Raw genomic sequence first — 27,500 nt, forward strand, 5'->3', positions numbered from 1 at the left:
ACATATACATACATACATATATATATATATATTTAACAACATCACAAGCAGGAAACCAGCTGGAGAACTGGTGGGCTCGATACAATATGCTTATTTTGTTTATACATTCTTATGTTAAAGGAAGAGAAAAGATCAATCTGTCTGTAATTTTTCTGGGTTTTCTCAGAAGAATTTAAAGTCTCTATAATGAATTATGAACATCAAAGATTTTCAAGATTTGAAAATAAGCCTCTTTCACACATCTTAGTGATCTTTTCCAGGATTTGAAACATTGACTTCTTATTATAGAACTGGGAACATATATGCTATGTAAAATCTGTGAAATCAGAATGTTTCAGATTGTATATGTTTGATATAAACAATTTTCTCTTGTGTGGTTAAAAACTGAGAAGAACTTTATTGGAATTCTTTGCTTACAAGTAACAGCATCTCCAAAATGATTACTGTTACTAACAGTAACAATACACACATTTAATATTACTGTCCTTCTTAGTGGTAGATTTTAGAGTTCCCTTATGGCTACAAATTATATCATATTACATATACAAGTGAAGAAAATCATACCAAGCAGTTTAGGTCACAAATTGATTTTTGCTTTAAAAGCTAATACTTTTTGCAGTAGCTCAATTCCAGAATGTTACATAGAGTTCAAGTCAATTTGGGTTTGTTATTCTTGAAAGAGAAATAAGGGAATGCTATAAAGTAAAATCTCTTGAAATCATCCTTTGAAATTATTCACATCATGAAACAGGTATAGTTTAAAATAAACATTTGACATTTTTTTCTGTGAACAGTGGTGATCTGATTTCTTTTAAAATGCATATGCAATTATGAACTTTCAGTCTTCACCAGCTCAGCATGGCCTATCTGAGTACAAGTTAACAAGAACCTTCCAGGGAAATTACCAACTAGGAAACAAAATGGAATTGGAGATTTCTAGGTTAGCATTACTCTAAAACAGCCTATATGGATCAAGTGCTCTAAAACAATATTTAGAACTTTCCCTTCTCGAATGCAAGACATATAATTGAGATTCCCATATGATTATAAAGATCAAACAATGGAGATGGTTATTTTATAAGCCCATGCAATGTAAATTAATATGCCAACCAAATTCAAACATAAAAAAATTATGTCTGCCTACATTTTAACTTTTTTTTTTTTTAAGAGAACATGCTTTTTTTTTTTTTTTTTTTTTTTTTAGTTGTAATTCTGTGGCTTGATCACAATGTGTAATGAGTTTGAAACAAAAAAATCTTTTATTTCGTATTTATCTTTTAGGAATGGCAAGACAAGAAATAGTCTTCAACAACCACCTTGTTTTCATATAAGAATGTGAAACTCTCACCTTGATACACAATATGAAATCCTTGTTTGTTCTGTGAATAATCACTGTGAAAGTATAAGGTAGTTTCATGAGTTGTGCTGAACAGAGAAGCTGGTAGCTGAGGGCCACTTAGTCTCCCAATAACAGTGCTAGTTTCTGTAGATCCACTCCTAACTTCTAAGTAATCATGTATGGTCTCGGTTGAGAAATTCACAAATTGCAGATGGACACCTGAAAAACATTGTCAGCAAATAAAAGCCGTTGATATCAATACTGGGGGGGCAATAAAGTATGTAAATTTTACACTGATAATATCAGAAAATAATATAACCAATGGAAATGCATTATATTCTCTCAGGGTCTTGGTGTGAAACATTCTTTCTTCTCATACATTACTAATCTTGAAATGTTAACAAGGCAAAACAAACCTTATCTAAGTCATGGAACTGTAAGTTATTTATAATTGTATGCTATTTTGGGGATGTTCAGGTATTTATTAATGAAAAACACCTGAAAGCACACAGTCATTGGTTACAGGCAACATGAATTTAAGAGGGGAAAGTCCTGTTTAACTACCTTCATTTCCTTTTATGACGAGGGTACCCACCTAGTTGACCAAGGAAAGCCAGTTGATGTGATCTTTTCGGATTTCAGCATTTTTGATACTGTTTCTCACAGTGTCCTTACAGACAAAATGTCCAGCGTACCAACAGATTTTGCCAGCCTTCCAAAACCCTATACACTTCCTTTCCTACACAGAGAATTCAGTTCGTATGCAAAACTTGTGCTAAGTTTAAGTTGTCATTGCTTAATAACTGCTAACTCATGCTATCTTACTGTCTCTCTCTCTCTCTCTCTTTTTTTTTTTTTAAACTCACTTTGATATAAAACCAGCTCTAAGATTGTTAGCTCTAAGACTGTCAGCATAGAGACATTGGTTTAGATTACAATATTGGTTAACATGAAGGGGAAAAGCTTATGATCCATGACTTCTAACTTTGAAGACCTCCCATTAGAAATATTTAAACAAGTGAAATCCTATAGAAGGTTCCTATGATGATTACAATGAAATCCATTGATTACAATGAAATGTAACTCAAATTTTAAATTCAGTTTTATTCATCTCCTATTTAACATATAGAAATGGTGAAAATGTCAAGCCCATTTCAATCTTTGCACTTTTAGTTTTCTTCTGGTAAAGGGAGCTTTCAGTTTTCCTGTGCATGAACTGGAAAACAGTGAGTGTTAAATAAATATATAAAATAAATACAGGGACTAAAATGCAGTGTAGAAAAACTGTTTTTGGTGGAGCTAAACTGATTTATTTCAGCTACGGCAAAACTTGAATAGTTAAATTTCCTTCCTAGTGGCGGTGAAATTAAATAGTATGTCGGCAATGTAGAGTCTAAATGGGAGTTTGAAGAGTCAAGTTGGAATTGTTGGATGTGGGGTGTGAAATGGAAGCATTAATCTGGAGAACGTAAGCAAACAAAAAGGATTGAAGGAAAGAGTCAGGACTGGAAAAGAAGTAGGATAGCAATAAAGTAAGGCAAGAGGTAGAAGGGAATATATCTGGGATAAAAAGACAGCAGGTTTCATATGCATTTGAATGTACCACTTTATGGAATTTGAAATGGAATCAATCAATATTCCATAATTTTATTATTTCTTCTTTATTATAGAAAATGCCTTTGAAAATCTCTGGAAAATAATCCTGTTCCCTTATAGCTCATGAATAGCTTTCTCTGTTGCTTTGATTTAGGATGATAAATCTACTACTGCTATTTTTTTTATTTTTTTATTTTATTTTATTTTATTTTATTTTATTTTATTTTATTTTATTTTATTTTATTTTATTTTATTATTTTAATTTAATTTAATTTAATTTAATTTAATTATTTTCGATAATTCAACAAGCAGAGATCTTCATGGGACCTGAAGATTCTAGACAGAATTATGACTCATAAAGAAACACTAGACACTATAAGGTCAAGCTCTTGAGTCAGGTAATGGCAGAATTAACGTGCCAATGCTATTTGAATAAAATGCTAATACAAAAAATCAATGATTCACTTGAATCTTGTGACTTTTGAACAAAATACACACATACTAATAGGGTTTATCTGCAAATTCTTATCCGAAGATAACGTGTTTCCCACAAGGATAGATTCTGTTCAGTCAGTGTTACTGGAGGTTTAATATTCTTCTGTTTAAACAACCCATGCAGAATGAATGGCTTTCTTGTAAATCATGAGTGAACCATGCTTACAGGTCTTAAATTTAAAAAGATCACACAAGTGATTTTAAAAAGAATGGAAGAATAATCTGAGCAGATGTAGAAGGGAAAACTATTTGGGATAACAAATCCACTTACTGAAGTAGACCCAGAAATTCTGTATTATTAAATAAACAATATGACCGAAGATGGTAATTATCAAATTGAAAACAGGCAGATCTGAAAAAAAAAGAAAAAAAAAGAAAAAAAAAAGAATGCAATTCAACTGACATATAAAGAACTCCAAGAAGTGCATGTGACCCTATACAACTGCCAGAAGTGTAAAAAATTAGAAGGGACAAAGGTATTGGCCAGCTTTGAATCAAAATTTTGCCATAGTAGATTTATTGCAGCCTAGATGAGTGGACAGTGTAAGTGGATTGATAATTGGATGGATGGCAGAGCTCAGAGGGTAGTGCTTAGTGGTGCAGAGTCTAGTTGGAGGCTGGTAGCTAGCGGTGTTCCCCAGGTGCTGGGTCCCATCTTGTTCAACTTGTTCATCAGTGACCTGGAAAATGGAACAGGATGCACCCTCAGCAAGTTTGCTAACGACACAAAGTTCAGAGGAGTGGCTGACACCCCAGAGGGCTGTGCTGCCATTTGGAGGGACCTCAACAGGCTGGAGGGTTGGGTCATAAGGAACCTCATGAATTTCAACAAGGGCAAATGCAGGGTCCTGCACCTCAGGAGGAATAACCCCAAGCACTAGTACAGGCTGGGGGGCGAGCTGCTGGAGAGCAGCTCTGCAGAGAGAGACCTGGGAGTCCTGGTGAACATTGGGCTGACCAAGAGCCAGCAATGTGCCCTTCTGGCCAGGAAGGCCAACAGTATCTGGGGCTGCATTCGGAAGAGCGTTGCCAGCAGGTCAAGGGAGGTGATCCTCCCCGTCTACTCAGCTCTGGTGAGGCCACACCTGGAGTATTGTGTTTAGTTCTGGGCTCCCCAGTACAAGAGGGACGTAGAACTACTGGAGCGAGTCCAAAGGAGGGCTACTAAGATGATTAGAGGACTGGAGCACCTGTTGTACGAGGACAGGCTGAAGAGCTGGGTCTGTTTAGCCTGGAAAAGAGAAGACTGAGGGGAGACCTCATTAATGTATATAAATATCTGAAGGAAGGTGTCAAGAGGATGGAGCCAGTCTCTTTTCACTTGTGCCCAGTGAGAAGACGAGAGGCAATGGGCACAAACTGAAGCACAGGAAGTTCCATCTGAATCTGAGGGGGCAGTTCTTCACTGTGAGGGTGACAGAGCAGTGGAACAGGTTGCTCAGAGAGGTTGTGGAGTCTCCTTCTCTGGAGATATTCAAAACCTGCCTGGATGGCATTCTGCACAACGTGCTCTAGGTAATCTTGCTTGGCAGGACTTGGGTGGACTAGATGATCTCCAGAGGTCCCTTCCAACCTCGGCCATTCCATGATTCTGTGATATAGGATCCATTCAAAGGTGTTCAGTGAGTTGGCCAATGTAATTGAAATTATGGTATTCTCCGTGCAAAATCATGGTGAATGAGAGAAGTCAATGGTGACCATAAAAAGGCTAAAGATGCATATATATTTAAGACACAAAAAAAGACCTAGGCGATGGCAACTGCAGGTTCACTGCAACCCACATAAAGGTTATGGAACTTGTCTATTTGGAAGTAATTTCCAAACACATAAAGGATAAAAATGTACACAGAACCAGTCAACCTGGATTTAAAAAGAGAATATTACACTTGATGGGTACTGATTTCCTTCTGTGATTAATTTACTGCCTATATTGACAAAGGGAGAAAAATTGATATAATATACTTTCATTCTTCTGTGGGTTTGGATTTTGTCTTCTATAGCATTCTCATCTACAAGCAGAAGATATATCAGCTTGATGAATGGACAGTATGTGGGTTACAATTAACTGAACTTTGAGGCTCTAGTAATCAGTTGTTCAATATCCAGTTGGTAGCCAGTAACAATCACAATGTTCTATGTGTTGATATGGAAGCTTATACTATGAAATATCTTCACAAGAGACCTAGATAATGAGAATGCATCCACAACAAATTTGTGGAGGATACTAAACAAGGGAGTGTAGTTGCTAAACCATATAACTGAGCTTCTGCATTGCTTTTTTGTTTGTTTATTTTTATCCTGAGAAACCTAAAATAAAAAATAAAAATAATTAAAATAAAAATAATTAAAAATGACACCCTTGAAGATTGTGTCAAAAGTCATTACAATCCTTAAAAGTTTGCATAGGAAGTGCAAATTTCTGCATCTGTGATCTGTGGGGGAACAGCTTTATCTGTTTGTGCAGGCTGGGAACTGACTGGGAGAGCAGCAGCCCTGCTGAGAAGGTTCTGCCAGTCATAGAAGACTTGATCTAACATTACCAATTATTTCACTTTAAGTGGGAGGTCTCTAGTGGTCCCTTCCAAGAACATTTTCTATGCTGCTGCAATATTCACTCTGGACATGAAAAAAAAAAGATTAATGATTAAATAATGAACTCAAATGTAGCTTTTACCTCTTCTTAACTGATATTTTTGTTGGGTTTATGGCCTCACAAAGAGAAATCAACCCTTTTTAGTTAGAAAATTGTGCTTTATTCTTATTAAGCAATTTTATTTTAATCATAAAATTGCAGTATATTTTAAATGAAAAGCAAATAAATTTTTGCTTTTTTATTCTAAATCTTTCTTTTCAGGGTCTGATTACGTGTTTAAATAAATCCAAAATCCTTTCTTACCAGGATAAATATTCAGAATATTTTAAAATATGTCATTTTTTTGAATCCATAAAACAAAACAAAACAATTTTTATCCATGAAAGGACACGTACCAAAACCAATCGGCAGTTTTATTGTCCATGTGCAATCCAAACTGCTAGGATAGTTACCAGGAAACCCAGGGCTAAGGATCACCCCACTGAAGTCTGACATGGCACCACCACATTGTGCTGCAAAAAAAACAGACATTTTTCAGAAGAGTAGAATGAGCTAACAATTATTGCAGAATAATAAGGATCTTTTCAAGGTAAATAATATAGTAATATCAAGGTTTATATTAAAATAAATAAATAAATAAAGTTCTTTTATCATTAAATATATGTAACAAAGTAATTTACGAGTGGGTACCTTAAAAATATTTTTCTATTCTGAATTGGCTAGGTTTAAATTTAGGCAACAAATGCACCTGAAAAGAGGATGCACTGTCTGTGCGAACCACCTTTGTGAACATGCAAGTTGCACACATCAGCTCATAGCCACATAAACACAATTCTGCTTTGGTTTGTATGCATCTGGGTAAGAGAAAAAATGTATTTTAAAAATATTCTGTATTCTTATTTTGCAAGAGACCTTTCAAAAACTCTGTTTAAACCCTGCTGTTCTAGAAATGAGATAAAATTAATACTTTGGAAATGTTAATGCATTAAATATTTCTAGAAATTCAACTAAACCCATTTTAGGGCTTAATTTTATATTTTTTCATGACATCAGTAAGTAATGTAACTTACAGATCAATGTAAGCTTTTTTAAGAGATTAATTATGTTAAATACAATTATTTTTAAATAACAGTTTTGTCCAATTAACAGTTGCTACATCCTTTGAAACACAATTAGAAATTATTATTTGCAGAAAAGGAAAAATAATAGAAAACAAATTGTCATTAAAGAGAATTGATCTTTTTCTTCAGAATTTTCCATACAGTAGCACAACTCTTGTATCAGACTTCCTAGATATAAGGTAATGTTAAAAAATGAAAACTGAAGACTAACTTCCACCAAATTATTATTAATATCTGAATCTTTGTGAATATTAATGATTAATATATGAATCTTGGTGATTATAACATCACCAGCTGTCACCAACCACTAAACTGTGGGAACCCAGTATCTCATAGGAACTGTATAACACCTCAAAGGATTAAGAACAGGATTATGTGGGACAGGTCAAGAGGATAAATAATCTGTTCTGAAGAAAAGCAAATATAAATTTTTAATGAGATCTGCAGGATCTTGCTATCTGTACATTAGTCATTACAAATAGAGATAACTTTTATTATTAGGGAACCCAAACAAAAAGCCATTTATATTCAGTGAAAAAGAATGCAAGAACAGTTTTGCATTACTCATATTTATTCATCACCTAAACAGAACATATTTTAATTCATTTCAGATATTTCATTTAGGCTTCTGGCAGGCTCCCAGTGCTTCTTCCAATAGTATTAATATAGTCATCTATATAGCTTAATTTGAAAGATAATACATCTTGTTAAATAGGGCAGACATGCCTTATGTTGAATTCATCAGAGATGATAATGTAATGCTATTTTTATTTCAGTATTTTCTGTAGTACTCATCACTCTACTGTGGAAATGATTCATAAATAAAGTATGTGTGTAAGGGTCTCTGGAGGTCTCATCACTAATACAGAAGATTCTGACTGGAACATATGCCATTCTTCTTCTGACTGTACATTTCAAAAAAGCTTTGCTATAATATGTGCAGTATACTTTGAAAATCTTCAGCTTAGTCTGATCTTTTCTCTTTTAATTCAGTTCTTTCACTTCTCCCTGTTTCTTCCCCTACACTTATCTCTTATTTCTGAGTTCTCTGGATTTCTCATTCTGGCTTGTTTAAAAAAGTTTATGAATGATGAACATACCTAAACATATTGGAATCGGGTAATTCCATCTTCTTACTGGTCCAGGCATACAGGTGATATGTGAATGTCCCTAAAATGGCACAACATTGCTAACTTATATAATAAAAAGTATACAATATATGATACATCATTAGTATCCCAACAACAATATTTAAATAATTAAAAATAAGTATAAAAAAATAAGGTATAAAATATAGATTGCATACCCTGTGATTTGTATCATACCTTCAGAGAAGACTGCAACTATGAGACAGCCTACTAGAAAAAGTATGTTTATTTCCTTAATATTATTTCTAATGTTCTCCAGACAAATTTCATAACACCAGCTTAGTATAAACCAAGTGTCTAGAAACTACAGGTCTCATTGAAGTGATGTTTACATAGAATTTATTTGCATCATTTGTGAAACATGGAAAAAGATAACCACCTATATACATTATATACTACTAGCTTTACATTTAAAATTCATAATACCCATTCAAAATTGAGTCTTTATGCTCAACCCTGAAATAGCTTAAATAGTGAAAAGCTGAGCTATTTAAGGAAACTCTTTACAACACTGTCACTTTACAACAAATTAGTTATTACGATTTCCAGGCAATCTGTTACCAGTTAGTTCCAAGATCCACCAGAGTGAGCCACTACATTCATCCCAGGAACAGAAAAGGAAAATGAAAATTCTTAAGAGAAAACTGTACTTGCGATATCTTGCAAAACCATGTAGTGTACACATTAAGATGACCCAGTAGGAAACAATCAGTAGCTTTTTAGCCTGTTTGTTCAACCTTCATATGAAAAGAAAAGTTGTTTTTCATAGCCTGTAGCATTTCACGGAACCAAATATCTGTAAAGCATCCATGGTAATTGTAAATAATTTATTTATTAATGTGCAAACCATTCATTTACTGTCCTAGAAGAAAAATAAACATGCTGCCTCCACTGGTGCATGTAGGCATATCTACCCCTTGCTATAAATAAATAAATAAATTAATTAATTAATTAAATTTAAGAGGCAAGGTCATGCTGCATGTGCCAGAAAAACATTATGGAGGAAAGAGATTTTTTGTGTGTATTTTCATGGTTTACATTCCAGCGTTCTTTGTATTTCCTTTATACAGGTAGGTACTGTGGCTTGCCTGCTCACACATTTGTATTTAAGTATGAAAACGGAAAAAAACAAAGAAACAAACCAACAAAAAAAAGACTGGTTTCTCCCAGGAATGACCTGCTACAAGCAAGCAACATAAGAATTAGATTTCAATAGTCATTTTCACAGCTGTAATCGTAGAACATTTCAGAACATTCCTTGGAATGCTTGGAGGCTGTGGGACTGGCTAGGAACTCTATATTGAAGGGGAAACTCGGATACAGTTTCAATTATACAACATAAACTTTAGCTTTATAAAATTAATTTTAGTCCAAAAAAGGTGTATCAATTTCTTTTTTTTTTTTTTTTTGATGATACATATAATGTATATTTTGTCAGTATTACGGTCTTCACAGAATTATATAAAATGTATATTTGAAATGATTAGTGCTGTTAAACTTCACTTCAGTGGGTTAGAATCTGACAACCATCAACATATATTACAGGCCAGACTAGTTAATGAAGAAACAAAGGCAAGTAAGTTGTCTTTTTCCTATTTTGCTCCAGGTATCAACAACTCCAGTTAATCATGCATTGTTATATAATAAAAATAGAATGTTTTCTCCCTTTAAGATTTTTATTTTTATTTGCTAAAATAGGGACATACTATGAATAGGTAATGATTGTTTTCTCTTTTATGCTCTCAAAGAGCTAGATAAAGTGGAGACTATTGACTGCAGAGTCACGCAGGAGAAAACAAACAAACAAACAAACAAACAAAAACAGTGGTTGAAAACAGTAACCTATCAATGGAAACTGTAGTACTTTCAGGAAGCATCTCAAGTGGAAACAATATTTAGTAACATAGCCATGTAAAAGGCACCATATGAAACTGGAAACTTGGCTCACCTGAAGGGAGTAACCCTGGTCACACTGGAAAGATACCACATCTCCAACCATATATCTGTCTCCAATTTTGATCCCATTGCTTGGGGTCTGTGGTTCAGGACAAGAGTCCAAACCAATAGCTGTGAAAAATTGAGAAGTTCAGACATTCTAAGTAATACAGAATCCGATCCTAAATTCACACAATTTCTGTGTACATTGTATATAGGCACACTGTACCAATGTTTTAGGAAGCTATTGGGTATCAGCAGTTTGCCTGTGGGCAAACAAGTAGCATAATATTCTGAGAAAAAAAGAAAAAAAAAAGAAAAAAAAGTTATAAAAGGAGGAAAACTTCCTTTCAAAAGCAAAGGAAAGGGAAAGAAATAAGCAGGGTGATAACAAACATTTCACAACAATCTGCAGTCTCAATGCAAAGTCTCCCCTACATTTCCTTTGTTCAGAAGAAATGGTTCATATCAACTCATTCCTACTCACAGTCTCACCATAGCCTACCTAACTGAAATTGGGAGCACATGCACTTTACTTTCCGAGCTTCTGTTCTAGGGAATGCTAGCCAATACTACAACAGGTACAAAATACAGGAAAAACAGTGCAAACCATAAATTTGTATGTATTTGCACTTGTTTCTCCATAGGTCTGATGATATTTTTTCATCCATTTTTCACACATGCACAGAGTAAAATATTTGTGCAATAATCACCTCAAATTTCCCCTAATCTGTTATTTTTAACACAGTATCTTTAGTATTATAACAGAAATATCTCAAATTCCTGATTGCTATAAACACCATAAATTGTATGTATGCTTTTTCATGGTTGTCAAAAAGAGAAATGAATAAATTTTTCATTGCAGCTACCCAGTGAGATAAGAATATGTCTAACATGAAGTGTAAGTAGTTCTGTTACTCTCTTTGCCTAGTGCAAGTACTCCACCCTAGTTAATTGTGAAGCCAGGACTGATAAGTAACTAAACATCAGTACATAGGGCAATAGGGAAATATTGTGGAATTTAATAATGGCAGCACTTCACTATATTATCGTCTTCTACATACTTGAAAACTTGGTAATGTAACTGATCTCTTCCTGTAAGAATTGAGTTAAATAAAAATTACTATTTAAAGAATATTTTACAATTATTTATAATATATGAATGGTGCAAGCTGAGACAAATTCTAAGAAATCTATGAAGTACACACATAAATATTCTCTATAACATATAGAGTGCAATGAAGCTTGACTTTTCCCTTTAACACCTGTTTATACAATACATGCCTCAGGTGATCAGGCCTCCCCTCTGATCACATCTGGACCCTGTGATGTGGCTAATTGACAGGGACACAATTAAGTTCTAAGGGAAAAGGGACTGCACAACCTGCTTACTAAACAAATTGGCAAAGACCTGAATTCTGGAATATTACTGACCAAAAATGAACGGCCTCACAATCCTATAAATAGCGATCCCAAACAAGAACTCTTGGAGCCCTCCAGGGATCACAGTGGGCTGCACCCTTGATCTCCGCTTGTGTTAGGACACCTCCCAGGGTACCCTGAGAAGTGCGTTTCAGGGCTCAGTCCTCAAGGAACAAGCTCATCCATAGACAAACGCCAACAAGGACATAGGAAGAGTAATTTGCTCTAGGGGGTATTTTGTAAGCATGTAATTGGATTTAGAATAGAATCATTAAGGTTGGAAAAGACCTTCAAGATTATCTGGTCCAACCATCACCCAAATCACACAAATGTCACCCACTAAACCATGTCCCTAAGCACCAGGTCCAATCTCTCCTTGAACACCTCCAGGGACGGTGATGCCACCATTTCACTGGGCAACCCATTCCAATGCCTGACTGCCCAGAACCCTGCAATAAGTCTCAGATGAACCTTGCCATTCACGAATCTTTAACTAAGTCACTGTTTATATTGTAGCAAATTTCTTTAGATCATTGTGCTAATTGACTAATACATAAATACTGATTAGGTGTCATTAAAATCATATAATCTTACTTTGTTATCTGCTATAGAGGTATATAATAAATCCTTAACTGCTGCTACGTTAGAGTTGTGTTAATCTAATTCCGTGACAGAGGGCCAGAGATGATCAGAACAATTAAGAAGAATGGGTGTTCAAATCAGTGAATATTGCTCTGCATTTATTCTGAAATTTCAGTTTCTTTATTTAGAGATGAAAGCTATATACCAGCAGCACATTACATATTTCAATTATTTGAATGTGTATGAATACACAGATGCATTTTCATTTTCACTGGATTCAGTCTCATGTTAGTTTGTTTTCATAACTTTTTACAGGTTTTTTCTCTCTAAAGTTGTGATAAGCTGAGACAGTACCTATATTTCAAGAAAATAGAAGGATAATTCTAACCTATAATAAATGTTTAGGTACAGAGAAGCTATCGTATGTCACTTTTGCAAGGCTATGTACTCTGGCTAATTAGACAACCACAGCATGAGATTTGCATACTGTAAAAATGACAAGAAATAACCATGAAACAATTATGCAGATTGGACACCATAACCAATATGAGCAGAGGGAATTGCACAGCTGGGGAAAAGTAAAATTGTAACAAAATGTTAGTGACTGTCGGAATTCCTGTCAGTCAGCTAAAGGCAATCTCATTCAGATGGAAAGTATGTTTATAATTACAGCCTTTTCTGCTGGTGAGATATTCAGCAATAATTTAAAAAAAAATAAAAAATCTGCTGTTCTCTTATGCACTTAAAGGCCATTATGTAGTGCATATATTATTGCATTGGGCATAATATGCAGATTTTGGTAACAGCGGGAGCTGCAGGGGCCACTGTGAAGAGAGGTCAAGGGCTGCCCTGTGCTGGACAAAACTGTTTCCAGCTGGCTCCAAATGCAGGGTACAGCTGAGCCCACCACAGGAGTTTGTGGGCCATGCATTTACTCATGGCTATTGTATGTTCTGAAAAGATTTTGAAAGAGCAAAAAACGAAGGTGAAAACAAGACAAATCAAACTTCCCAATCCATGCAGTACAGATTTAAGGCCTGATCTTGCTACCTTGGAATTAAATGTAATTCTAACTATTACAGAAGAAACAGTATGTAGCTCATTATGTTCAATAGGACTGAATATTCCTCTTTCATATCGTTTAGGTACACTTGATGTCTAGAACCAGAAAATGGTCTTAATTAATTGAACATCTCTGTATTACCTGTATACTCAAGATGAAATCCAGCAGCTGAAACACTGATATCAGACTGAAAGTTTAGGTACAGATTATTTGATGTGCTGTTTAGAAGTGGAGGTATGGTTGTTCCTGAAAAGAGAAATCAAAATATTATTGAAATGCACAGAAACTGAACTAAGTACATATGTAACATGGGTGTTTGTACAAAAAGACAGAGAAAAAGAGAAAGAGAAAGGGGAAGAGAGGATGAGAGAGAGGCAAAGATCATTAAATCAATTCTTACATATTTTGTCATAAAATCATCAAATCATAGAAGAGTTTGGGTTGCAAGGGATCCTTAAAGATTATCTAGACCACCCTCCCCCCCCCCCCCCCCCCCACACACACACCCTGCCATAGGCAAGAATGTCTTTCATTAGATCAGGTTGCTCAAAATCCTGTCAGCATGCATGCTTGTCATATATCTGCCCCTATTAAAACTTTTATTACATTTTCAGTGCACGTCAGTATTGGAGACAAGAACTGTGGACATTCAGGGAAACAGGGTCTAATATAAGGTCATATCACACACTTTTATCAGCAAAAGGAGAAATATTCACTAGGGTTTTCATAAAAGCAAGAGCAAATCCTGTAACTGGAATAACTTTAAGCATTACAATCAAATATATAAAACAACACCAAAGATATTTGGTAGGACTGTTCTTAGAAATGTGATTGATTACTTATTTGCGTTTCAGCATAAGTCTGTAACAAGAATCTTAGAATGACAAGGCAACAAACTCATTATTGGTGATCTCATGTCATACACAAGAAGTAGAATAAAGTAAAATAAGGAAAACAAACGAACAAACAGATCTCATTTATCTAAAATACGGGTAAAGAATGCATTCTTTAGTAATGTACTATTTCATGAGGCATCTAGTGTAGAGGTTTGTATTTCTATCTCCTGCGATAAGAGTGGGCAAATCATGAGATTAATAGAAGACAGCATTCATGAATTTCATGCATATAGTTTGGGAGTCTCTGAATATTATTTCATTCTTAAAATTTTCAGTTTTTCAAATTTGTGAAAATGACTGATTACTAAAATAAAAAGAATACTACCTGTTGTTAATTATGGGTGAAATAAACACAGAAAAAAAAGAACTAGAAAAAGATGTGCGTTTAAAATCTACGTTGACCCTGTGAAATACTTATAAAATATTTTCAGTCACCTGAATAACTTCCGAGCCTTGGAGCATTGTTGTCAGCACCATCATAAAAGTCTAAGGAATCCCAGTTGTGTTCTGTAGCAAAACTCACCACTTGCACCTATGAAGAAAAATGTGAGGTAAAGAACATTAGCTTAATCCCCTCTGCATTAATGTAAAAATACTGTAAAATGTAGAACAGAACAGAATGGAACAGAACAGAACAGAATAGAATAGTTCAGTTGGAAGGTCATCAAGTCCAACTGCCTGACCACTTCAGGAACTCTGTTGCTTTCAATCACGAAAAGTTGTTTTTTGCTGTCATTGCCAAAGTCAATGGGAAATCAACATTAAGCGAATAAAATTGCATTCTAACAATTTTGTTTGGATTTAATTACCAATTCAGACTTACAAATTCTGTGACCCTTAGTGACAACCATATATTACCTCTGACAAGAGCTACACAGCCATGAAAATCATGGATGCACAGAACATTATTCTAATACCCAGATTATTTGGAGGACATTGAGGGGAAGGCAAAATACAGTATTGCCAATTACTGCAGTTTCTTTGTGATTCTTTCTAGTTTATCCAGCATTAATAACAGTCCTGCAATGCCAGCTGCATGTTCAATTCTGCCACCAGGTAAGAGCAGCCTCCTTTGTTTGGTTACTTTCATCAGTAATTTATCATCTGGGGAGGAGCAGTCACAAGCATGCTGCAAGCAAAAGGCAGAACATTCACTTCATTCCTTCCAGAGATGACAACATCATGCAAAAATGGAAGCAAATAGACTGCAAGAGGGAGCATAAATATGTTCTCATGAAGTGAAAACACTCACTGCAAAGTAGAGAACTGCTAGGTTCCCATTCCTGTTTTGGAGGGAATAGGGTGTGGATTTTTTTCTTTTGTTTTAAGAGAAATAATTGTTTAATGAAAACCATTTAAAGAGTGACAGAAGCAGGGATGAAACCCAAACCACCCTCCAAGACGAATTAAAGAATTATGCTTGCTTTTGCTGTTCTTCTGTCTCACTTATTCTTCCCTTACTTTTCTCCAAAATGGAGTAGCTTCAACAACAGAAATAAGCACCATTGCAGTGCAAGTAATTTCTGAAAAGATACAGAATTGGACCTAGGAAACTTGCAGATTGAATTTCCTTTTTTTCATTATTTTTTTATTTTTTATTTTTTTTAATGTGTTTTCAGGGCCAGATTGCTGCTGACTGCAATTTTTATATTAGCCATAAAACACCTAATTTAAAATATCTATTTTAGTGCAAGTTACATTAGTGGCCCTAATCTTTCCATGTAGTCAATAAAGACAGGCAGTGAAGTAAGAGTCTGTACTACGTGTTTTGAATTACCTACTTGAGATGATTTTCTGCCTTAACTTACAAGAAAATTATAGTACACTAAATTCCCATTTTAATGTATTTAAGTGTGCCTGAAGATAGTTTTTTAGTGCACACTCTTTCTATTTACCTTAATCTACTTTTAAATCTCTGCTTTTTTATTTGATATTAAATAGTTCAGCATTTACATCTGGTACCACTGCTTGAACGACTTCAGTAATGTAGTCATACAGAATCATGGAATGGCCGAGGTTGGAAGGGACCTCTGGAGATCATCTAGTCCACCCAAGTCCTGCCAAGCAGGATTACCTAGAGCACGCTGTGCAGAATGCCATCCAGGCAGGTTTTGAATATCTCCAGAGAAGGAGACTCCACAACCTCTCTGGGCAACCTGTTCCACTGCTCTGTCACCCTCACAGAAGACTGAGAGGGGATCTTATCAATGTTTACAAATACCTTAAGCGTGGGAGACAGAGGGATTTGGCCAACCTCTTTTCAGTGGCTTGTGGGGACAGGACAAGAGGCAATGGCCAAAAAATGGATCACAGGAAGTTCCGCACCAACATGTGAAAGAACTTCTTCATGGTGAGGGTGACTGAGCACTGGAACAGGCTGCCCAGGGAGGTTGTGGAGTCTCCTCTGGAGATATTCAAGGCCCATCTGGATGCCTACCTGAGCAACCTGCTCCAGGGAACCTGCTTTGGCAGGGGGGTTGGACCCGATGATCTTTCGAGGTCCCTTCCAACCCCTACAATACTGTGATTCTGTCATTCTGTGATTTTGAAAACTCTTGATGCATTAGAATACATTAAAATCTCTGTAATGTAATTTATTAAAAAACAGATATAATAATGGTTATCCTGTTTCCTTTCCAAAACTTTTAAATGTAAATTTAGAAATAGTCTTTTCTATTTTAAATAGACTCCAATAGGCAATTGGACCTTTATTACATCTTTATATACAGAAACTAATTTATTTATTCTTTTAAAATTATTATTATTATTTTATTTTATTTTATTTTGTTTTTGAAGCGAGGGCATAGAAAACTTGCTACCATGGTTTCTTGATAAGTGTTATGGTAGAAATTTAATGAGATGAAGCTTGAAAGTTCTATTATATTAGACATAACTGCCTCACTAAATTTCTTACTAAAAAGTGAGATATACATAACCTAGCTTTATAGATATTTTTCTGCTATATGTTCCATTAAGGTCTTAATCTAAGTTTTTGTAAAATAGAATTACATCAATATTTTAAAGGACTCATTCCCAACTCCAGTTGAAGCATATTTATGTAACAATGAACTTTTGTAACTATATGTAAAATAACAGAACTTCTAGGAAAACAAACAATCTCTCAATGGAAAGAACCCATCTCTGCAAGAACACTGCAAGAACAAGATTTATGTAATTTGATGGAGGGAGGAAAACAAAACAAAACAAACAACAACAAAAAAAACACATGGGGAAGCATCTCTATTCCCTCTTGCTTACAATGAATCATTGACATACTGAAATAATATATGTTAAACTTGTAGCAGTTTTTTTTTTTTTCCACGTTAAAAGTTACGGGTATATCTTTTAAAATTTCTTTAAATCTTATATCTTTTAAGAACTGTGTGAATGAAAAGATGTGCAATGAGTTCCACTGTGACCATCATTAGTGAGAGAAAGAATGTATGAATACTCTTTTCATGCTCTTGCACCAGGAAAAAACAATTTTAAACATGGTGATAACATGAAAATAACAAGTATACTTACCTGAATCCCAGCTCCCTCTGGTACTGTGATCTTCCACACACAATTCAGATTGTTGTCATAAGGTTCAGGGTAACCCGGAGACAAAATGGTCCCTTTGCGCTTTGTTAAAATTCCACCACAGGGCACTGAAAGGAAATGCACAAGTCAAAAAAAGAAGTGCAAAGCCTCAGAAGTGAGAAGAGCTATTATTATTAAAGCTTACACAACATTCATCATACCATGGCTGAAAACTTTTGTAAATTTATGTTAAACTTAAAAAAATTATATGTGCCTCAGGAACAACAACAACAACAAAACCCACCACCACCACCACCAACAACAACAAAGTGGCATCACTGCTCATGGAACTACACAATTTTTCAAGGTCCCTTCCAACCCATGTTGTTCTATGATTCTGTGATTCATTCATATTCCCCTGTCTTATTTATTTGACCTTTAACAAACAAAATTAATTCCAATATGTCCTAGCAACCTTACAAATATAAAGCTTAATTGTTAGTGCTTAAGAGTGAAGTTTGAACAGTTATGTATTTTATTCGTATAAAGGATTAAAACAGAAAAATTCTATCTTAATATTGCTATTTTTATTGTCTAAATAATCAATATCACCAGTCTCAACTCCTTGGCAACTCTTCTTTGCTTGTATGAATTATGCAATTACAGACTACGGATCTATTGTATTAGTAAAGAAATTGCTAAAGGCTTACTTCACTCATCATATCTGTGTGCATGGATTAATAGAACTGTTACACATGGAATAAGACAGAGGCATACATCAACACCATTTCCCTTCTGAATGATCAATTTGAATGTATCTTGTCTAGATCATTAGATGCTCTGACAGGGACAAATAAAATTAAAACTTAATCTAGATACAGATATTCTGTTGGTATTTAAGAAGTTGAAGGAAAAGATTGATGAGATAGTTTAATAAACTGTTAGAATCATGGAATGCTTTGGGTTGGAATCGACCCTAAAGATCATCTAATTCCAAACCCCCTGCCATGGACAGGGGTGTCAGACACTAGACCAGGTTGCTCAAAGCCCCAGCCAACCTAGTCTTGAACGCTGCCAGGGATGGGGCATCCACAGCTTCTCTGGGCAACCTGTTCCAGTACCTCACCACCCCCTGAGTAAAGAATTTCTTCCTTCTATCTAATCTAAATCTCCCTTCTTTTAGTTTAAAACCATTACTCCTTGTAATGGTACACTTCCTGATAAAGAGTCCCTCTCCAGCTTTCTTGTAGACCCCCTTTAGGTACTGGAAGTCTGCAGTGAGGTCTCCCTGGAGCCTTCTCTCTCCAGGCTGAAGAAAGCAACTCCCTCAACCTATCTTCACAGGAGAAGTGTTCCAGCCCTTTGATTTTGGCTCTCCTCTGTGTTTGCTCTCACAGGTCCATGTTCTTATTATATAGGGGATCCCAGAGCTGAAGGCAGTAATCTAGGTGGGGTCTCATGAGAACAGAGTAAAGGGGGAGAATCACCCTCTCTTGACCTGCTTGCTGTCCCTACTTCTTTTAATGCAGCCCAGGTTGGCTTTCTGGGCTGCAAACACACATTGCCATGCCTATGATGAGTTTTTCATCAACCAACCCCCCTCTAAGTCCTTCTCCTCAGAGTTAATCTCAAGCTATTCTCCACTCAGCCTGTATTTGTTCTTGGAATTGCCCTGACCCTTGGAATTACCCTGTTCTTGGAATTGCCAGGACCTTGCACTTGTCCTTGTTGAACATGAGGTTCACACAAGCCCACCTCTCAAGTCTGTCTATGTCCCTCTGGATGGCATCTGTTCCCTCCAGTGTACCAACTGCACCACACAGCTTGTTGTCATTGAGGAACTTGCTGAGGGTGCACTCAATCCAGCTGTCCATGTTGCCAACAAAGATGTTAAACAGAAGCTAATGTATCATTTCTATGAAACTTCGATAAGTTCTGAATTGATTTCATTAGATAAAAGTATGAGGATTTATAAAATACCTAGAAGAATGCCACTTAATAACGAATACTGTAGCTACATTTTGTATGACATATAATTGATAGAATCTCTTCAAATTACATGGATAAACTAAAGGTCAGTATAACTCAAAACATTTAAATAATTACTTGTAAAAGGATGGACACAATGATTGATGTCTGCTGACTGTAAGAAAACACTCAAACATTCACTAGAGTTAAGGCAATTTAATGTGGTCAGGTCTACCACTTCAATTATTAAACTGATTTAGTTCAATGGAATTTTATCCTCATATATATTTTATCACTGTTATTGGCACAGTAATTTTCACATGTAAAGTGGCCTGTAACCCTTTCACAGTTCAGCTTGCCTAGAGACAGTCTGTCTTTCACAGAATATGTCTATATGTATATGTATATGTATATAATATATTGTGATCAATGACCAAAATAATTATTACAACACTTTGCTGAATTGTTATGTCTGAAAAAAAAAAAAAAAGTGAATACATTTCAAGGGTATAAACAGTACAATTATATTGATTGTACTGTAGTAATCGAGGATAAATGAAGTACAGATAAATACTTGTTTCTTACTGATATATAAATCATGGTTCTATTCATTTTGACTGAAACAGTCCAAATAAACATTATTCATGTATAATATATTGTTAATCCTATTTTACTAATATTACCCCAGTGGTACTTAGTCGTGATCTCTGTCAAGATTTTAGTATTATGGAGGAAACATTTTGTTTTTATTGAAAACCACTCAGTCTCTGCCATGCAGCATCATATGATTAAGCAAAGAGGATTCAAAACCAACCTAATTAAAAATGTTTTCTTTTTCCTTTTTCCCTTCCTCCTCCACTCATCTAAAACTCTGCTTATATACTTCTTAATGCTGGGGTCAGTTCCATAGTGCGGTTTTGCTGTAGGTTAGAATGATTTTTCTAATAAATCTATTCTCTTTCAAGAATAGTAAAGTAACTTTAACTCATACATACATTTACTGTTTGGGTTGGGAGCTGTGTTCTTCAGATGCCTTCATCCTCAAAATGAATGTTTTTTAATGTATTCAATTTGCACAGAATTAATGTATGGCACAGTTGGTACTGCAACAGATGCTACAGGTTTGCTACAGGCTACAAGTTTGATGGCATTGCAAAAAAACCCGTGTAAATGACAACCAATTTTGATTCATTTATAAACAACTGATTTTTTTTTATATTAAAAAAAAAAACTGTATTAAAAAATAACATGTACAGCAGCCAATGTGTTGTATTTGCCCTTGATGTAAACCTATGGAAAAATATACCAATATAATTTTATTTCCTTACTCTGAGACTTTTCAGAGGTATCACCTGATTTCCAGTTAGTACAGAACAGCTTTATTAATGTCAATAGAAGCACATTAATTTAAGACTTAAATGTTGAGAATTTAATCTTGTATGACCAGAACCAGATAAGATATATTTTCTGCTTTGGAAAATTACTGGTTTTTTTTTGTTTGCTTTGTTTTGTTTTTTGCAAGCACTGAAATATTAACTTAACTATTTTTAAATCTTTAATATAGTAGTCTTCATAAGAGCATACAATATCTTATTAGAGATCCAAAAGGTGAGAGCATCTTAGTCTTGAAGGAGTCAGAGAATAAACTGTTATTTCTGAAACTTGATTAAAGGATAACGAGGGATGTCACTGATGTTAATGTAAAAGAAGGTAACATATAATTTATAATAGAAGGGTATGTTCAAGAAACTAATGAAATATCGCAGCAAGGTTAGAATTGAAAGGGTATTAAAATCTTAACCTTGAATGGAGAAGAAAGTGAATAAAAGTAAGCAGGAATAAAATATTGTGCGAATGACAACAAAGGAACACATTCAGCTAGAGATAATGGTCAACACTTTAGGCAGCAATTAATTCTATTAAAAAGCTTAAAGAACTCACCAACACATGTAGGGAGCGAATCATTCCACTGTGCCAATGCATTTGGTACTGTATCACATCTAATTGCTGTTGATCCATGAAGGATATATCCTGGATTGCATTCAAAAAGAACCAATGACCCAACTGCAAATTCATTTCCAATCCTTTTTCCAAATCTTGGTTCAGGCACAGAGCTACACTGTGTTGCACTTGTTCTTGGAACAGCTGCAAACATACAAAGAATTGTGGATTCTTAATTTTAGATTTGGTGGAGGAATTCAGATTTTGAACCACAAATATTTGGAATGACTGGAAGTAACATTCAGTTATTTGCCAGTTAAGAACATCTGCTTAATCCCCAACTTGATCTTCACAATTTGGATTACATACTTCTGATGACTGAGTTACTATTTAGAAGTGCATAGCAGTGATATCCTTGCCAAGATGAAAAGCAATGCATAAAATCCATAATGAAACCTTTCTAAAATGGCACTGAAAAGAAATATCGCTATGAAATGTTCATCTAATAGTTAAAAAAAGAAAAACAAAACAAAACAAAATTCTGTGTCAGAGAGGTATTTACATTTATTCATGTGGATTTCTAAATGTGTATTATGCCTGCCAGATCTGGATTTAGAATCCATAGCAGAATGGATTGCAGTTGCAAGTACTGATGTATAACCATTTCTGTGTTTTACCCATAAAAAGGCAAAAAATGTAAATGAAGGGAAGCAGTTTAGTAATAGAAAGATCACTGATTCACACACAGGTAATACCATTTGCAGTTATTCATATTTAAATTGAGAGATAAACCAGTTTGAGCAGCAAGATATATCTAGCATTAGTCAGTCATATTAGCAAACATAAAAACAGTTTATTTTATAACCACCTTCTTAAATTTGGAACCTCCGTTATGCTTTTTAATTATTTGATTTAACATTTAAAATACAAATAAAAGAATGGTACTAACATTATTTTTAAAAACAGGCAGAAATCATGAAACTTGTTACATCATTAACAAGCTATTATTTTCCTTTTCATTTTCAGTCTGTTCCTCTCTGATCATTTACAACTTGTGAAGAAATTAATAAATTTACAAATTTTTCCAGGCTCTCTCACCTTGATAAACAAAATGAAATCCTTTAGCTGTTACTGGTCCAACTGAAGTAAATTTAACCGTGATCTGGTTACCTGAGCTCAATGGAAGGGATTCACCTACTCAAACAAAGCAAATACAAAGCTATCATAATCAGTTTTTACTAAAGAAGCATACAAAATGCCTATCAACAGCTCTACAGCTAAGATGACCCCCTCCTCCCCCTTCCCAGTCCTGTTCTGTTTCTTTAACTTGGCAGGATAGATTCAACATCTTAAGTTGGCAGTATCCCATTGTTCTAGAAAAGGGGGACTAAAACTCATCACGGTTATTATGAATATATACTTTTCTCTTATAAAAAGTATATATATATATATATATATATATGTGTATACACACCATGCCTCTGTAAATCAAGTCAACATGCACATAATCTATACAATTTCACTTTGTTATAAAAAATATGCTGGCTTCCCTTTTTAATGTATAATATCCATTTCAGATTGCTCACTAGATAAAAGTAATAGAGACATAAAGTAAGAAGCCCCAAATACACAGTGTAACAACTAAATATCAAAAAAAAAAAAAAATCCACTTGGCTTTTATTTCTTCATTAATAAACACAGGTTTGAGTGATTAGGTTTTTATTTGAAAATCCTGATTTCATATATTTTCCTGAACAGTATCTAAGAAAATATGACAGTTGTCTTTTCTTTTTTTCTTTTTTTTCAACTACACTATCTTTAGTTTATATAAAATAAATGATGGTTTAATGACAGTTCTGTTAACAGATACCTGAATGAGATCCTGAGAGAGAAGATAACAATGATGACTGCAGAGATGGGCCATCATATACTTCAACCACATCATGGAGTGATGTCTGGAAAAATACAAACTGGCCAAAAACCACTGATCAAACAGGAAGGAGAAAAAGCAAGAAGCACCAACAGCCAAAAATGGGGGATAAAATGAGAAGAAAAAAAAAAAAAAAAAAAAAGAAAAAGATTACAGAACATACATTAATATACTGCATTAAAATATTTTAATTGAAAATATATTTATTGGTTGATTTCCCTGACCAGTTAATTAATTTTCCCTGTGTATAATGTTATTTTTCATAACATGACAGCATAGAGAATAGGCAATGAAGGTACACAATCATACATGTAATTGTTAGAAAATTTTAGTAATTAGGGGGAAAAAAAGTCTGTTTTTATATCTTCAAATTCTCTACTTTTCCCTCCCCACCAAATTTCTCAGTTCAATATCCTCCTTTATAATCTCGGCATATTCTTATATATGTTGTCTTATCCATTCATTTTGTTGATAAGCCTCTGTAAGTTTCATAGACCTTGGAATTCTTCTTAAGAACATTAACATCCAGTGCATCTTTTATATTTGCAAAATAAATGAGCAACTAACTCAAAGTGACAAACATTTGGGAATTCATATGCTGAATCACAAATATATTTATTATTTAGTCACAAATATATTTATTTTTTAGTCATGCTAGATGAACAACTGAATTCAATAATGTTACTTTTGCACTTAAGTTCAGCGCTTTCACATCAAAGGTATTTGCCCATTCAATATATGCAAATAATTAAAGTAGGGAAAAAAAAAAAAGTTTGGATTAATTCTGACCCAAATATCTACAAAACATTTACATTCTAATTTTATCACCATTACTAGCAATTTGCCAGAAAAGTGGCTTAAGGAGTATAAAGGGGTAACAAAGATGGAAGAAGATATATATTTGTAGGAATAGTAACACCCACTAAGAACAGAACCTAAGCAGAACCAGTTTCTGGTTCTGGTTCATTATCCAGGTTAGGCATTTAGTGATAAATATTCTGATATGTTGCTCCTGGAGACATAGTATATTTCTTTGCCATATGGTCAGTAATATCTTTATCTGCTATATTTTATTGCAATAGATGAAGCTAGGCACTTATAGTTCTTCCAAAGTATACATTCTAATAAAGCTTTAAAATCAGTACATAAAAAATGTGAAGTCTTCAAATTGTCTTTTTCCTCTTCCTTTTCCTCTTCCTCTTCCTCTTCCTCTTCCTTTTCCTTTTCCTTTTCCTTTTCCTTTTCCTTTTCCTTTTCCTTTTCCTTTTCCTTTTCCTTTTCCTTTTCCTTTTCCTTTTCCTTTTCCTTTTCCTTTTCCTTTTCCTTTTCCTTTTCCTTTTCCTTTTCCTTTTCCTTTTCCTTTTCCTTTTCCTTTTCCTTTTCCTTTTCCTTTTCCTCTTCCTCTTCCTCTTCCTCTTCCTCTTCCTCTTCCTCTTCCTCTTCCTCTTCCCCTTCCCCTTCCCCTTCCCCTTCCCCTTCCCCTTCCCCTTCCCCTTCCCCTTCCCCTTCCCCCCTTTCCCTTCCCCTTTCCCTTTCCCTTTCCCTTTCCCTTTCCTTTTTTCCTTTTCCTTTTCCTTTTCCTTTTCCTTTTCCTTTTCCTTTTCCTTTTCCTTTTTTTCCTTTTCCTTTTCCTTTTCCTTTTCCTTTTCCTTTTCCTTTTCCTTTTCCATTCCCTCTGCCTTTCCCTTTTCCTTTTTTCCCTTTTCCTTTTTTCCTTTTCCTTTGTTTTCTCCTTGTCCTATTTCCTTTTCTATGCACTCATTGACGTAAAAAATGGCAGTTGTATTCTGCTAACTTGGGATCTTATCATAAACTGTTTTCAAGAAGAAATGAAGTCCATTTTTGAAACAAGAACCTCTTTTTGAAGTGAAAGCATGGATGTGGAGTTTATAAAATGTTCAGAAAAAAGTAATTAAAAGAACAATTCCATGAGGCATTTACAAAGTATTTTGTCTATCTTTAGGATGAACCATAAGTAAGATTTAAAAAATATCTTTATTTTTCCTCCAATCTTCAGAAAATTTTTTTTTTTAATTTTATTTTTACTAGCTCTGCTTATTTTTAAAATATTTAGCTGCATACATCTGCACTGTGGTGTTGCTGAAAATAACTAACAAACTTAATCCATCTAATTATTTCTGTCATGTTGTCCATTCACATTTGTATTTTCCTCAAATTTTCACACTCAGTGAAGTCCACTTTGCCATTGAGCCAAGTAAAGTTCCTTGTGACTTCCACTGCTATTTTCCGTACCATGAAAAGTTACAAGATATGTACAGAAATTTCAGGCAAGTTCTGAGGCGTAACTATTAGCACGAGCTGTATCGTGTGAAAACTGTAAAAACAGAATTGATGAACTATATTTGTGTTTTAAGGGGTTATTGTAAGATATTACATAGCAATTATAACGTAGAGTGGGCCAAGTTCAAAGGTCAATTTCTATACAAATAAAGATCAAATAAACTGAATTTATAGCTGAGACTGGAAGCCTCCAGAGCTCATCTAGTCCAACCTGCTTGCTTGGAGAGTCATCTCAAGCACAATTCTAAGGGCTGTGTCTTGTAGGAATTTGAATACTTCCAGGAATGGAGAGTCTACAACCTCTCTGGGCAAGCTGTTGTCAGGTCCAATCACCCTTACAGGAAAAAGTTTTTCTCTTTTGTTTGAATGGAATTTACTGTGTTTCAGTTTGTGCCCCTTGCCTCTTGTCCTGTCACAGGGCACTACTAAGAAGTCTGGCTCTGTCTCCTTTACTCCCTAGGTATTTATACACAATGATAAGATACCCCTGAAGCTTCTCTTCTCTAGGCTGAACAATCCCAGCTCTATTACATGTCCAGTTGCTTAACCATCTTTGTCACCCTTCATTAGCCTTGCTCCAGTACATCCATGTCTCTCTTGTACTGGGGATACCAGCACTGGACATACCACCCCTAACGTGTCTCACCAGTTCTGAATGGAAGGGTAGGATCTTCTCACTCAATTTGCTGGCAATGCTCTGCCTAATGTAGTCCAAGTGGCTGATGGCATTCTTTATGGCAAGTGCACATTGCTGGGTCATGTTCAGCATGGTGTCCATCTGTACCCCCAGGACCTTTTCTGCAAAGTTGCTTTCCAGCCAGCTATCTGCCAGTCTGTACTAGTGCACAGAGCTATTCCTCAGCTGCAGACTCTTGTTGAATCTTTTGTTGAACCTCATGAGCTACCTGAATGGCAGCACATCTATATGGTATATCAAACACATTCATTTTTGTGTCATCTGTAAACTCACTGGGAGTGCACTCTGTCCCATCATACATATCATGAAGATATTAAATAATAGTGGATGCAGCATCAATCCCTGGGGTATGCCATTACTGACTGGGTGCCAGCTATTATTCATGCTGTTGATCACAATCCTTTGAGCTTGGCAGTTCAGCCAGTTTTCAGTCCACCTCAATGACTTCTTATCTAGTCAGTACATCATTAAATTGTAAACGAGAATGTTATGCAAGATAGTGTTGAAGGCCTTGCTAAAGTCAAGATAAACAACATCCGGTGTTCTTCATTCAACCACCAAGCCAGTTAACTCATTGCAGAAGTCTATCAGGTCTGTAAGGCATAATTTCCCATTCATAAATCCATGCTGACTACTTACAATAACCTTCTTTTCCCTACTATGTTTGGAGAAGGTGACCAAGATTATATGTCCCACCTTCCCAGGCATTTAGGTAGGTAAGGCTGACTGGCCTATATTTCCCTAGATCTGTCTCCTTGCCCTTCTTGAAGATAGGAGTGACATTTGTTTTTCTCAGGAACCTCCCTTGATTGCCATGATCTTTCAGAGGTAACTAATCTCCCTCAGTACTCTTGCATGCATCTCATCAGGTCCCATGGGCTTGTGTACGTGCAAGATGTTTGTGTTCCCTCACTTTGTCCTTCCTTGTTCCAGACTTCTAATGGTCTCAGG

The 27,500-nt window shown here is 35.1% G+C and overlaps 1 protein-coding gene across 4 annotated transcripts in view; it reads right to left on the reverse strand.

Moving 5' to 3' along the window:
* Window positions 1-27,500, reverse strand: part of CSMD3 (CUB and Sushi multiple domains 3) — a 712,079-nt gene that overhangs the window by 114,939 nt on the left and 569,640 nt on the right. For all 4 annotated transcript variants that reach the window (XM_066990669.1, XM_066990670.1, XM_066990673.1 and 1 more), the window contains 10 exons: window positions 23,492-23,605; window positions 22,720-22,815; window positions 21,622-21,825; window positions 17,716-17,840; window positions 14,626-14,722; window positions 13,436-13,540; window positions 10,241-10,359; window positions 8,245-8,314; window positions 6,419-6,535; window positions 1,349-1,558 (listed from right to left, as the gene is read on the reverse strand). In XM_066990669.1, the coding sequence (XP_066846770.1) occupies window positions 1,349-1,558; window positions 6,419-6,535; window positions 8,245-8,314; window positions 10,241-10,359; window positions 13,436-13,540; window positions 14,626-14,722; window positions 17,716-17,840; window positions 21,622-21,825; window positions 22,720-22,815; window positions 23,492-23,605 (1,257 nt within the window). The remainder of the gene's footprint in view (window positions 1-1,348; window positions 1,559-6,418; window positions 6,536-8,244; window positions 8,315-10,240; window positions 10,360-13,435; window positions 13,541-14,625; window positions 14,723-17,715; window positions 17,841-21,621; window positions 21,826-22,719; window positions 22,816-23,491; window positions 23,606-27,500) is intronic.

Source organism: Anser cygnoides, chromosome 2, assembly GCF_040182565.1.
Source record: "Anser cygnoides isolate HZ-2024a breed goose chromosome 2, Taihu_goose_T2T_genome, whole genome shotgun sequence".
In the NCBI taxonomy this organism is placed as follows: domain Eukaryota; kingdom Metazoa; phylum Chordata; class Aves; order Anseriformes; family Anatidae; genus Anser; species Anser cygnoides.